At 38.8% G+C, this 13,923-nt stretch overlaps 1 protein-coding gene across 1 annotated transcript in view; it reads left to right on the forward strand.

The window, feature by feature from the left end:
• Positions 1-13,923, forward strand: part of LOC120397007 (sodium channel protein type 5 subunit alpha-like) — a 325,327-nt gene that overhangs the window by 76,612 nt on the left and 234,792 nt on the right. Inside the window, exons 6-7 of the mRNA XM_039522350.1 lie at positions 5,359-5,450; positions 13,369-13,599. Of these exons, the coding sequence (XP_039378284.1) occupies positions 5,359-5,450; positions 13,369-13,599 (323 nt within the window). The remainder of the gene's footprint in view (positions 1-5,358; positions 5,451-13,368; positions 13,600-13,923) is intronic.

Raw genomic sequence — 13,923 nt, forward strand, 5'->3', positions numbered from 1 at the left:
GTAAATTGGTTATAATAATACCTAGTTTTATGCAACTTAATTAATTCATGTTTGTAGGGTGCTGTAAGATTCTTGGATGGAAAGTGTTATGAGAATGCAAGTGATGAAATACATAAATATATCTGTTTAGTGATAACTGCATTGCCATAAAAATTGAAATGCCTTCTCCTTTGTAATACTTCCATCCCTGACACAGGCCACAGAGGTAGCTCTGATGTTATGACTGTCTCCCTCTTGTACACAGAAAATAGTAACTAGTATGCATAATAGGGATTGTTAACAATAAATAACACATTTTAATTAGTAGTTACCTAAAATAAAATAAAAATCCTGTAAAAATCTCACCCGACCCCCAATAATACACCAGAAGCCAGCAAGATAATAACACAATTAAAAAGGAAACAAGAAGTTATGAGCTTTTCCCTGAAAGATGCCCCTGCACTGCTCCGGCATCGGTAGAGTGGGGAAGTGCTCAGGAATCTCTGGCCCACAATGGACGTGGTATTGAGAGGAGGTTAGAACAGAGCAAAGCTTCGGGATTTGCAGCGCTCTCGGTCACCAAGCTAGACTGAGCTGACAAACTCCTTTCCCCCCGTGTAACTTAACCAATACTTTTTCTGTGGGAACTGAGGTAAAACCCCCTGTGTTTTTTGAAGCTAAACAGAAGCTTGTTGCATATACTGGGAACAAGGTCCTATCACTGCCTCCCACTCCATGCTTGAGTGCCCTCTACATTGTAAGTCAGTCTATTTTGGGTTGTGGCAATGCAAAGGAGCTGGTGAGCAGATGGATCTGTCCAGCCAAGAATATCTCTGGTCTGGGGGAGCTCTCATCTGACACAGAGTCACTCATGTCTGACTCCGTGCCCACCTCACCATCCTGATTGAGTGTAGGCAGTGTGTGTGGTCAGAATGCAGTGAATTCCACCAATCCCCTGCTGGAACGTGGACCCTTGAGACTGGGGCCCATGCAGATCATCTCAGAAAGTCGGAACTCACCAATCAGCTCCTTGATGCCCTCCCACATCCTGCTCCAAGCAGATCTCAGTGTACAGGGGAATCTGGGCCATTGATTTCAGTGGAATTACACCAGCATAAACCTGGAGTGATGCCCTGGGGAATGAGCCCCAAACTCTATTTTGCAATATCGAATACACTGTGTTTATTTTGTCAAAATATTATTTTCTCTCTTCCTCTCTCCTTCCCCATTCTCTCTCCCATCTTGGTATCTCTGTATTTTCTTTTCTCTTCCTCCATCCTGACCTGTTTTCTGCTACATTTTTCTGCTGGTTTTTTCCCCATTGAATTTTTGTTCTCTCTGCCTTCTTTCTCCTCCTTTGTTTAAAGTCTCCTTCCAGCAGAATGCAAACATTGATATTTGAGCTGAACTCCTGAATCATCATATTTGAGTGGATCCAAAATTAGGTAAAATGTGTCCATCCATCCCTGGTCCAGGCACAGCTATGGGGCATTGAAGTTAGTTGCAAGAGTCTTATGGGGGCAGGTTTGGGATATAAGTTTCTACTAATATTGCTCAAAAGAACAATATTTAGAGGTGTAAAATAATTGCCATTATTTTCTATAAAAATACTCCCATTGACTTCAGTGGTCTTTGGCTCAGACCTAGTATTAAGATGGCCAGATTCTGACTCTGTAATTCTGAGTTACTCTGAAATCAGCATCTGGGCATGCCTATGATAAGCATTTAAAAATGGTGCCCTAAAGAAGAGGTCCTTTTGGGGGCCAACCCCATGTTAGTTGTCCTTTTTGCATCAGTTTAAGTTAAATATGTTCCCTCTGTGGTGCTGTGTGTGATCCTTCTTTATTGCATTTAAAAGTAGTTTGGAATAATACCCAGGGGAGGAGTGGTACAATTCTGCCATCCCCTTCACAGGCACGGAATGCCAGCAAGTAGCAGAAGCAAGGTAGTGTAGTTCCATTGTCTGTGAGGTGGTGGGTGGGGCAAGGAGCTCATGCAGGAGTCTCCAACTCAGAAGCTGTGTTATTCAGCAGTTCCCTCTACCCTAGCAGACAAAGGACTTTGAGGATGGGTAAGAGTGGACCAGGAGAGAATAACGGTAAGAATGGTGGGCCTGCCATAATGCAGAGGCTACCTAGCCTTGAGGCTGCAAAGTGGCTGTGCATCTGCTGCACGGCTGCTTCTCAGCTGAGCGGGTGGGGGGTGATATTCTATTCTCATACTGCATCACAAAACTACTTGGACTGGGTGAAATTCACTCCTGTGCAGAGAGGGCCAGCACAAAACTTGTGCCCCACTTAGTTTACCTGGGACTTAAGCAGATCACAGGTCTTTGGTGGCTCTGGTGCACTAGGATGAATTTCACCCACTTGTGAAGACACTAGAATTTAGCCCATCGAGCCTACAGGACTTTCCCTCTTTGTGATATTGTGTGTGCGTTTTAGTTCTTGCAGTAGTATGAAAATGATTTGGGGTCCAATTCTCCTGCCAGTGGCTTCGTAGCACCCACACAGAAGGCCTCATTGTTCTACAGAGTATGTTCTCCAGCAAGTGTAGAGATGCCATACTTCCTGTGCACTGTAAATGCAGTCCTTGGGTTTCCTGGGACACTTCTTGCTGGGGCAGAAACAAAGCCCAGGACAGGGAAGTTGCTGGCTGCAGCTACACAGAGTAGTAGTAAGTTTCGTTACCTCCTATCTGTATATAGTGCCTGCTCATAATAAAGAGTTATCTTGAAACTGGTCTGCTTGTCAGTAAGATACTACACCCTTTGGCAAGAGAATAGGCCCCAGTATTTTGTTCCTAGGCTGCCTGCCAAATTACTGTCCAAATGATTTTTTAATCACTTAAGGCCCCCTAAAATAGAGGGTCTGCAGTGAAAAACAAACACAGATGAAACAAAATTATTTCAATAAGCAGATGCTTCAGAATCAGCTTATACTCCTGTTGGTGCCTATTCTAAGCCATTTCGTATTAACATATTTTAATCAAATGTGTTTTTAACAGAATTGAGGGGTTCAGTTATTGGGTAGGGCTGGAATGGAATAGAAACAATCGTATTCTCCTCCAGTAGGAAACAGTTCTTCAGGCACTCAAGTAGCAGTGAGAGAGTTAAAATTGATTGCAAGACAATCTGAATGCTATGAATCTTGTTTTCCAGGTATATTTAACAGCAGACAGTGAGAAGCATTGAATATTGGGCTCTATTCTGACATGATTTGTACCTTACATGAATGCAATTTGCAAATCATTAAAACCAGAATTGTATTGAATCTCAGGTAGCTCTACAGTCTTGTTTGCTTATTGTTGGTGTGATATTATTGGTAGTTCTGCCTATGCACCTGGAAGCATGAGCAGTGAATAGTGTCTGAGGATTTGTAATGGGATAGGGTGTGCTGAAATGTGCGAGGTTTTATCCCACACAAATTCATGGGTGTAAAGCTTTGATGTGCCCAGCCAATATATATAATGTTGGTCTGAGTTAACTGAACAGCTATCAGGAGATAAAGTTGTTTTGTTAGCAGATGTTATTGTACAAGTCCTATAGTTTCTTTTAGAGTTATTGGGTCATTACTATGAAATTACAGTATCTCCCCTCCTGAGCATATAATGGAACTAGTTGTATAGGTCATAGATACAGACAGCATCTTTTAGTTCAATAGAACAGTAAGCATTGCAGAATGTACACAGGGTCTGTTTTCCATATTGTATGGGAGCATACAATATACAGTACTACACTCGCTGTGCACTTGCTGGGCTTGCTCTTCAGTTTTTAAATGCCATACTGTGAACAAAAGGCAATATCACTTGTATCATTTGGTTATATGCTCATCTACAGATTATTAATATACTTTTACAAATCTGCAGTGAGCAAAACCACATCCACGTGCCATAGATCACTTGTAATTTCTGGACATTTGGGGAGCTGAATTACATACAGCTAGAATGAAATTCAAACAAATGTGGAGGCTCTACCATTGGGGATGGAATAGCAGCTGCTGAAGGCAGTTTTCACACCCCCTCCTGCTGCAGAAGAGGGTTTTGGTGTTAGCCTTCATTCGGCTGGAATAGAGAGCTGTTGAGGGTGGGCTAAGGGAGGAACCACTGATTAGGCAAATCTGTTTGCTCAGACTTTCCCATGAGACTCTGGAGAAGAGAACCAGTGTTGCTATTGCAGGTCATAATCTGGATTAGCCGGTGTGGAGAGGCTGCTCTGTAACCCCTCCAGAGGTATCTGCACAAAACCCAGTGAGCTTCATCCTTGAAACACAAATTCCATTGGATAGAGGATCTGCGGGAACTAAAATTTGCAAATATAATTTCCCATAATCATGCTAGAACCCAAGAGGTTAGAAGGTGAGATGGTGGACAGGCTGCATACACTACACTAGGTTGGAGGAAATAGTTTGTGAAACAACCCCAAATCAGAGTTCTCCAATTAGTTACCCTAGCAGGAGCATTTACACTCACATTTTACCTCACTTTGCATGAGTTTCAGTGACAACATGATGTGCAAGGCTGTAGAGTGTCAGGACCAGTATTTTTTATGAGAAATGCATTACCACAGGATTGAAAGTATAGTCCTCACTTAAAATCTGTCTTCTGCAATTTCAGGCAATAAATAACTACTTTTCTCATCGTCTCTTATATCAGTTGTGAAATGTACCAAAGCAATATATGAGAAATAATTCCCTGGAGTTATTTACGTTGATATTTTCTCTTGTATTATATGTGATTGATTTAATCTGTTATGTCAGTATTACAGGGAATATTGTAGACTTAATTTTTAAAACTACAATAGGAAATTTATTTTCCTGTTTTTTTTTAAAGTTTTCAATCATTCCTGAGGGGATTAAATCTGAAACAAGATGGTATAATGTGTATAATATGCACTGCTGAGCACTGTTAAAACCAACTCCTACGTATAGTTTTAAAGAAAGCTATGCCTGATTCGTAAGATTTATGATGTAGGGAACATTTAGCATCTTGTACGATATGATATACTCAGGAAGAATGGCAAATAAGAACAGCCTTATAAAGTGGGTGTACTGTTCATTCAGATGCATTCAGTCTTACAAGTGAATACCCTGTTCATTCAATCCAATAGCACGCTCTACTGTATAATTCCAAATAACTGTGATTTAATTCTACAGGCTTGTAGGAGAAGTTGTGAAACTAGTCAGTTTTGCACCTCTTCGGACTTTCAGGGTATTGAGAGCTTTTAAAACTATTTCAGTAATCCCAGGTAAGAAGCCCTGATCCTTGCATATTGGCGCTCAGCTACAAGTGATTCTCTCTCTCTGTCTCTCCTTGTCCCCTTGACTGTTGTTTTTTGCTGGCGTTTTGTCATTGTCTGTGTGTGACTTTCCCTTGTTACAGATACATAACTGAATTTGTGGACCTGGGCAATGTCTCAGCCTTACGAACGTTCAGAGTACTTCGGGCGCTGAAAACAATCTCAGTCATTTCAGGTGAAAATCAGGTTAAACACTCAGGCTGCAGTTAAAGCCTACATGCCATTTCCAGTAGCAAATACAGTGAATACAAATGACTTAATATAATAGATACTGATTGGGAATGGATGAATGTAGGGAATGTGACCTGTCAATAGAAGACGTTTTTCATATGTTTTTCAGTACTGCTTTGTGGGCAAAATGAATCACAATTGTTTCCAAAATGACAAAGCTCACTAAAACGAGTACTACTGTATAATAAGCTTTTCTATGCAGTGCATCGTTAATCATATCCATAAAGTACTCATTCATGAACCATATGAAAATGGCAATGAAGTTCCATTAACATCTTCAGATTTTTATATTAAAAATGAAAGAATAAATGATGGCCTCAAATATATTTATTAGAACTTCCAAGTGCCTTTGCAGACAAGTCAAAGTTTGTGCTAAAAACTGAACTCATTTTATGGCTGGAAACATAGGTGCCTTAATTCTTCTGGTGCTGTTTTGGTTATGTTAGATCACAACCTTGGCTGAAATTCTGGTCCTGTTGAAGTCAGTGGGAATTTTGGCATTGACTTCAGTGGAGACAGGATCTCTCCCAATTGATATTTCACATTTTCAATGAAACAATCCCAAAGAGAGTCAGTGTTTTGACACAGTTCCATTAGTGAATTAACCCCTTTTCCCATAGCGTTGTTTTAATCAAAACCTCTTTGATCCCATTTTTAGCTGTTATTACTTACTGTGATTAATAATAGTTTCAAATTAGTGATTTATTCAGAGATGAGCCCATTTCAGAGCTAGCTCCATGGAAATACATTCTTGCCAAGTGTTATCTATGGACAGGTCTCATTCAGCCTCAGTGTTTAAAAATATACAACCTGCATGGCAAGGTAGAGAAGATCGCAAAAACCGTGCATGGTAGATCCTGTTGATGATTATCCTGAACAGATGTTGGCAATTACATGTTTAAATATATTTGAAAAATTAAGAAGACTGCTCAAAATCAAGCACAGTCATTTAAGTGTAGTGAAATTTTTCAACCCAGTAGATTGTAAACACTTGCACTATGACACTAAAATCAAAATAAATGACCGAGCTTAAGTATGTATGGTCATGCATGTTATCAGCTATGATAACCAACAGCCACATAGAGCTTAAAATGTAGGCATAAATACTGTGGTTGGGATGCACACATTTTTAAGAACACACCTTGTACAATTAGAGCCAGATTCTGCAAATCTTACTCATGCTGAGTAGTGCCTAACTCCAGTCTTAGTGTCATTAAAGTCAGTGGAGCTACTTGCAAAGTAAGCTAATACTCAGTGTGAGAAAAGGTGGTAACACCTGGCCTTTATTGAGTAGTTTAAGAGGTCTGAGGCTTCTGAAAACCTGTAGCATTTATGTTTTTTATTTTATTTGTCATCCTGGAAGGGTAAACCCAAACAAGCAGAAAAGCTTTGTTAAGATATTTTACAATTAGGGTGTTCACTGTGAAAATATTTCTGCTGGGGAAAGCCGTGATTTAACTGCAAGCCGAGCTCCATGATTTACAGATCACGTAAGGCAGTAATAGCTAAGCAAAAAAAAAAAAACAACAACAAAAAAACATAACAACAAAAGAGCTCTCTCTCTTTTGCCAGTAATTTGAAGACTAACCTGGAGGGACAGTCATCTTCACAGGATGCCTTTCAGTTTCCATCTTGGCTTCAATCCTGAACCTCTTCAGAGCACAGCCTACCAATTTTGCTGAGTTATGTGTGGTAATTCTGTGATGCTTTAAGAAATCAGAAAGTGAGCTGAAGCTTGTTTGGACTTCAGACAATAAATAGAATCTATTTTGTAATGAGAAGAGGGAGAGTACAAGATATTATTTAAAATACACCCAAACCTGTCTGTATTATTAAATACCTGATTGAGCCATTTGTTGGTGAAAGAAGATATCAAATATAATTTATTAGTGCAATATGCAGTAACACATGTTCTCTCTTTTCGTCCTCTGGATGTAGACTCAGCTAACTTTCTTATAACTATTTTAGTATCATGATACTAGGGGCCGAATACTTTGCTGACATAACTCCATGGAGTTTTTCCAGCAGGGAATTTGGCCCTTGGATTTTACCATCAAGATTACCTGTGTTTGAGCATGTAAAATTACACAAATGGAGAGATATGAATGATTGGGCATCCATTTAATTGCTAGTAAAACAGAGATGCATGAGCGCTCTCGTGCTAGTGGATAATTTCAGGTGAGTTATCCTTTTTAAAGAAATATTTAGGTATTCTTAGAAGTCTATTTTGGAGCTCAGTTTTGGTCTTTAATAATAATATAGGATTTTGCTGAGATGAAATATTACCACACAGTTGATTTTAAAATGAAAAATGATGAAAAGTAATATCTTAAATGCCATTCTTGGGCTGCATTGTATTTTTGATGCCTTTGTTATTTCTCAGATAAGGAGGGTGATTGCTGGAATTCACTCTCTTTTGCAAAGTCCTGAGGTGATTTCCAATCACGTTTTAGCATCATCTGGTTATTTATTTACGGAAATACGGAAATTTGTGAGCTTGGGGAAATTGCTTTCCTGAAATTATGGACCAGATCCTGAGCTTATGTAAGGCTTCCACCCACCAAAGTGCTCAGGGGCTGATTTTCAGAAATACTCAGCATTAGCTTAACTCTGCTTTACTGAAACAATGACAGTTTTACCATTGACTTCAGTGGGAGCAGTTAGTTTAATGCTTAGTGCTATTGAAAATCACACCTTTAAGTATGTGCCTAACTGGAGTAGACCCACTGAAATCAAAGGATCCATTGAGTTAAATTATCTTTTCATTAGATTTCAGTAATATTATGCCATTTACATTTACACTAGCTGAGAATCTGGCCCAATCTGTCTACATTAAATAAATTCAAGTGCCATTTTAAAAAAAAAATCCCTTGTCTCTGATTTCCTCATATATATCCATCAACTTCAGATGCTTCACTTTGGAATAAAGCCCCTTAATGTAGGTGATTTTATTTATTTATTAGAACTTTGAATCTCACTTATAGTTATGGCAACTAGACATTGTCCATTTAATTTTAAAATTTATTCCTAAAATTCTTGAGCCAGCCCACTGGGCAACTCAATAACACCCTCAATGCCCCATGTTGGGCCTGACCTAAATCTCACTGAAGTCAATGGAAATCTTTCCATCAACTGCAGTGGACTTCATATCATGCACTTTATGTGCAGAGAAATCCCTCCAGTCATTGATAATAACTAATAAATAACATAAATTAAACATATTCATTGAAAATGGCCAATCTCAGGCTGTGGAACACTGTCAGCAGGAGCACGCTTCGTTAGCAGGAGCCCTCAACTACAGAGGATGAACAGCAGAGCCTGCAGTACAAACACTGCCAACAGGAGCATCTCAGCTTCAGTGATGAGATGTGAGGGAGAAGTGGTGTCAGAGATAAATAAATTCAAGGTCTTTGAGGCCTGATCCAGCTCCCATTGAAGTTAGCATGAGTCTTTCATTGACTTTGGGAATTGGATAGGGTCCTTAAATACTGTAAATAACACTTTGGTTATCATTCGGAACTGAATTTATAGGCAGAGCTCAGAGCACAAGTCTTCAGACCTTATGCGTGAAATTTGCCTATGTGTGAAGTGACAGCAAAAGACCCTAAGCACCACTTAAATCCCACTTAAATCCCATTTAAGCCCCACTTTAAAGACATGTTACAGGAGGTCTTGTTTTGGCCCTCTCCATAAGGCTGAATTTCATCTTTGTAGTAGCAACATACTCCACTCAAGAAGCAGGCAGCCCGTGGGAGGCTTCTGGAGGGCAGCAATCAAACTTGGAGGTGGCAAACACATGTTACATGTTAATGTCTTTATATAAGATGAGCCTGGAAAATAATCATACTCTTCTCATTGAGAGATGATCTGCAGAAACACTGACAGTCCTATACATTTTCCAAGGTAGTAAAAACCTGTTAGCTGTAGTGTGTGTCTGTGGCTAATAACGTAATACACTCATTGGAGTGTGTTCTTTTCTTGCTACATACACGTAACTCAAAGAGACAGTAATGACAACTATGCAAATCTCAGGAGATGAGAATAGACGAAGTGATAGCAATCATCAAGCAAGTCACACTCGGTGGTTTTGTTTTTCTTTTCTTTTCTTTTTCCCGGAATATGCATGAAAGTGTCTGATGTACAGTAAGTGATTGCCAACATCTGGTATGGATGATGTACTCAATAATGCTAATAATCTATTAAATTTCATAGGAGGAATAGATGGTTTTCGGGGATGTGACTGTTTTTCACTGTTTGGTGTTGCTTGCATTTTTTATGGTTTGCAATTTGCTTTTGAATACTTATTATTTCATTAATCCCTGGTGATGTTCTAATGTGTTAACCTCTACTACTATTAATAGTAATGTTTTGGGCCAAATCCAGCTTGTTTACTCCCTCTATCTAGGTACACCATAGCATCTGAACTTAGTGGCTCTACCCATGTGAGAGAGAAAAACAGGATTTGGCCATAAAAGTGTGGAAAGAATTTAGTCATTCAGAAGAATATTTAATTAATTAATCTGTAAGGACCTGATCCAAAGTCCATTAATGTGAATTGACTACTGACTTCAATGAGTTTTGGATCAGGCCTTAAGACTTTCTGCGGCATGCCGCCCAGTTTGGTGCTTGACCTGCAAGAGTTAAATAAATGCCTTTAATGCTCTATAAATAGTATATTCTATTAAGCTGTATTGCAGTGTTCTCATTGGCATTATTTCAAAGGAGGATTAGTTCCATAGAAGATTTAATAGTGGTCTAAATTTGAATACATCTAGCAATTACCTTTTTAAAAACAACAAAAGAAAACAGGGAGACAGGGAAATGCAAAGCACCTGCAGCAAGGTTCTGAGTGCCCTCAATTCCTATTGACACAGCCCTCATAGCACCAGTACATAGCGTTTTGGCTAGTGGTGACTTAAATAGTGATGCACACGCCAAGTGACTATGAGAATGACAGTTACTTTTCTGGCCACATCTTGATTTTGTAAGATGTGACAAAAATACAGTGATCCTGCCAGAAATATTCCAAGTTCCCTTATGGTTTTACCCAGTACAATACACCAGTAATAGTGAAATAAGAGTAATTTATTTTTAAGCAATAATTATAATTTTATTACTAAAGCACTTTCCACTAAATTGCTCATAGTCATGTAAGTTCTAAAAAAAACCCATGAATAAATAAAATGAAAACCCCCCTAAAATGGAGTTCCCTGATCTCTGCACAGATTAAACATATAAAGCGAACACTGGAGGATAATCATTCCGTTTAAAACCATAGTAACTAAACTGATAGAGTAAGTTTCAGAAATCGACCTTAACATTAACAGCAGTGGGTCCTGAAATTGCAAACCTTTCCTCATGTTGTATATAATCTTACCTGTGTAAATAAGTATTCTCAGGGTTGGGTCCTAATATTGTCCTTGCTCATGCAAGGAGTTCCATTCTTCTTTCTCATGTGAGTAAGGGTTTGCAGATTCAAGTCTCTAACTGGCACGTAGTGGGTGGGATATACACCACACTAAATTTCTGTGTGAGATACCTTGTGATGTGCCAAAATATATCAAGGCATCTGGCAAGTTAACTAGTGTTATCACTATACTAAAGTAATACAGATGGAAACTCTGAGTTTGAATTCATATTAATAAAGTGGATGTCCTGCAGGACTTTCACATGGATTACTGAGGGGAGAGTGTATAGGATTAGATTTTGTGGGTTAGCTCTAGAGTTAGAGCTCCCCTCTAAAATCCAATTCTTAGTTGTACATCCCAAGTTTGAGCAACTACAAAAAGGCAAATGGCAGTATATGTAAAGAGCAGCCAGTGATGAAAGCTCAAACAAAGCATGTTGGTGAGTTAGATAGAAAACAATTAGAAAAACTGCTCTAATGTATTTACAATTGATTTTTCTCACTGGCTGTTTTGTTACTGTTCAATTTAAAACCATTAACAGGCTGATCCTGTTTTTCTTTATACCCACTCTGCTCCATGGACTTGTGTGAGAGTGTTGCCTGAAGAAAACCCGCAGATTTGGGCTGTAACCAAACCTTTTGTAGATCCGCAGAAAGGGAAAATACATTCTCGCATTGGGAGACCTATTGATTCTTGATTTGTTAATCTGGCCCCAAATGAACATTATCAGAAGAGCTTTACTCCCATTTAGGCACCAAAGTAAGTGGCCAGATTTCCAGAAGAGCTCAGAGCACTCAAAAATCTGGCTCGTATGTAGGTGCCTAAATAAAAGGGGAGCACTTTTGAAAACGGCTGTGTTGTGGGTACTGAGCACTTGAAAATCTGGCCCTGAGCTCTTTTGAAAATCTGCTCTTGGATAGTGTTTGTTCTACACAACTTTTTTTTTTTAAGCCAGTGTGCAGAGGGGCAAATGTTGCAGCCCTTTCTGTCCCACCATGGCACAAACTGGCTTGGCACAGGGGATCCAAGAGAGGTTGATGGGGAAACATGGCCTTCCTACAGCCTAGTACTTCAGTATGTAGTGCCTGCATGGCCATTCCACTTCCATTAATACACTTAATGGCCTATGTTAACAGTTATACCCTGCACAGGAGTGTAATTTGTTTACGCTTGTGGATCTGTGTAGTGCAAGATCCACTGGCCATGCTGAGATTTCAACCAGCTTTAGAAACAGCAATTTCCTTTTGTTTGTGAAACAAGTTTGAAGAGAGAACAAAAAAATGTTTTGCTTTCTTACAAACCCTTGTGTGTTTTCTGTTTTGCTTTGGGTTTTTTTAAACCATTTTTTGATTATTATTTTTTTTTTTGCCCATATAGCTCTAATCCAACTTTCATGGCTGTTTAGTGCTATGGGGTGGAATTCCTGGGAATCAAGACCTAATATGTATGATGATGTTCAGTGGGCAGGTCAACTCATTATGAATATGTCCAATTTAAAAAAAAGTTACCTGCTTTCTTTTGCATTTTTTTTCTTTTACCTTAATTCCTTTTAATGCTACCATATTAGTGTTATTAAGGACCAGAAGCATTAGTTACTGGTTACTGAATATTCATTAAAAATGAATGTTAATTAAAAAACATAGCTGCTACTGGCATGCAATTGCTCTGGAAGTCCTGCTAGATATTTATGATGAATAAGAGGGCGTTTAAAAAGGAATAAATCTTCCTTGGTGCTGTTTACATAATGTAGCATTCAAATATCTCCATATTTGATCTCACACTAAGGTTCACAGTCACCTCATTTTATACAAACTAGTTGAAGTTAATGGGACTCTTTGCCTGAGTAAGGCAAGCAGGATTTGGCCTTATTACATAAAGTGTTCTGACATAAAGCAGTACACACATGCTTCTTCATGTGATCACAAGTGATACAATTTTCAAACGTTCCTAGTGACTTAGACTCCGAAATCCAATTTTCAAAAGTCAGTGGGACTTAGGCTCTAATCACTTAGGTACTTTTGAAACTTTGAGCATGCTGTTGACAAATCAGTTATCTAAATCTTTAATATGTTTACTCTTACATAGAATATGCACTTGAAATATTACATACCATCTATGCAGTTTTATTTTATATATGATCAGTTTTATGTCTCATTCCTTGCCTTTTAGTTCAATCAAATATTTTTTCTCTTTGTTTTTAATGGCTTTTTCATTTAAAAAATAATAGGAAGAACAAACATAAATAGGAAGAAATTTGTCCAAAATATTAGGCCCAAACTACGTTTTCAGATTAATCACTTCTGCCTTGTTTGTGCCATCAGGTTGCAAATATGTAATATAGACCCTTTGATTAGGCACTGTAGCTTCTGTGCAGAGTTTCAGCTCTCAAAAGGAATTAACTACACCTTTGTTCCTGCTCCTAAGTCTATAAACTCTTGGCTTTTATCTCCCTAGGATTGAAGACCATCGTAGGTGCACTGATCCAGTCTGTTAAGAAACTTGCTGATGTGATGATCCTGACCGTTTTCTGCTTGAGTGTCTTTGCCCTTATAGGCCTCCAGCTCTTTATGGGCAATTTGAGACATAAGTGTGTCAGGAACTACACCGAATTTAACTCTACCAATGGCACATTTGATTCAGGCATTAAGAAGTGGAATTCCTTGGATGATTTTCTTAATGATCCAGGTAAACTCTTCTCTTTAACCTTTTAAGTTAGTTATCTGTCTCTTTGCATTATGATAATCAAAACCTATGTACAAACCAATTACTGCCAAAAATATGGATGGACTGAACTCCTCTCCCAGAACAATGGGCCAGTGGTTTGGGAAGCTCCAGATGTGCCACCATATTTTTACTGCATTGTTGGAAGCAGTGCTACTAGTTGGCACTTCGTAGGCTCATGTGATAATGACTGAAACACTCATTGCAGTTTTCAGAGTAGCAGGCATGTTAGTCTGTATCAGCAAGGTGCCACAAGTACTCCTGTTCTTTTTACTCATTGCAGTGTTG

This window comes from Mauremys reevesii, linkage group 2 (genome assembly GCF_016161935.1).
Source record: "Mauremys reevesii isolate NIE-2019 linkage group 2, ASM1616193v1, whole genome shotgun sequence".
NCBI classification, from domain to species: domain Eukaryota; kingdom Metazoa; phylum Chordata; order Testudines; family Geoemydidae; genus Mauremys; species Mauremys reevesii.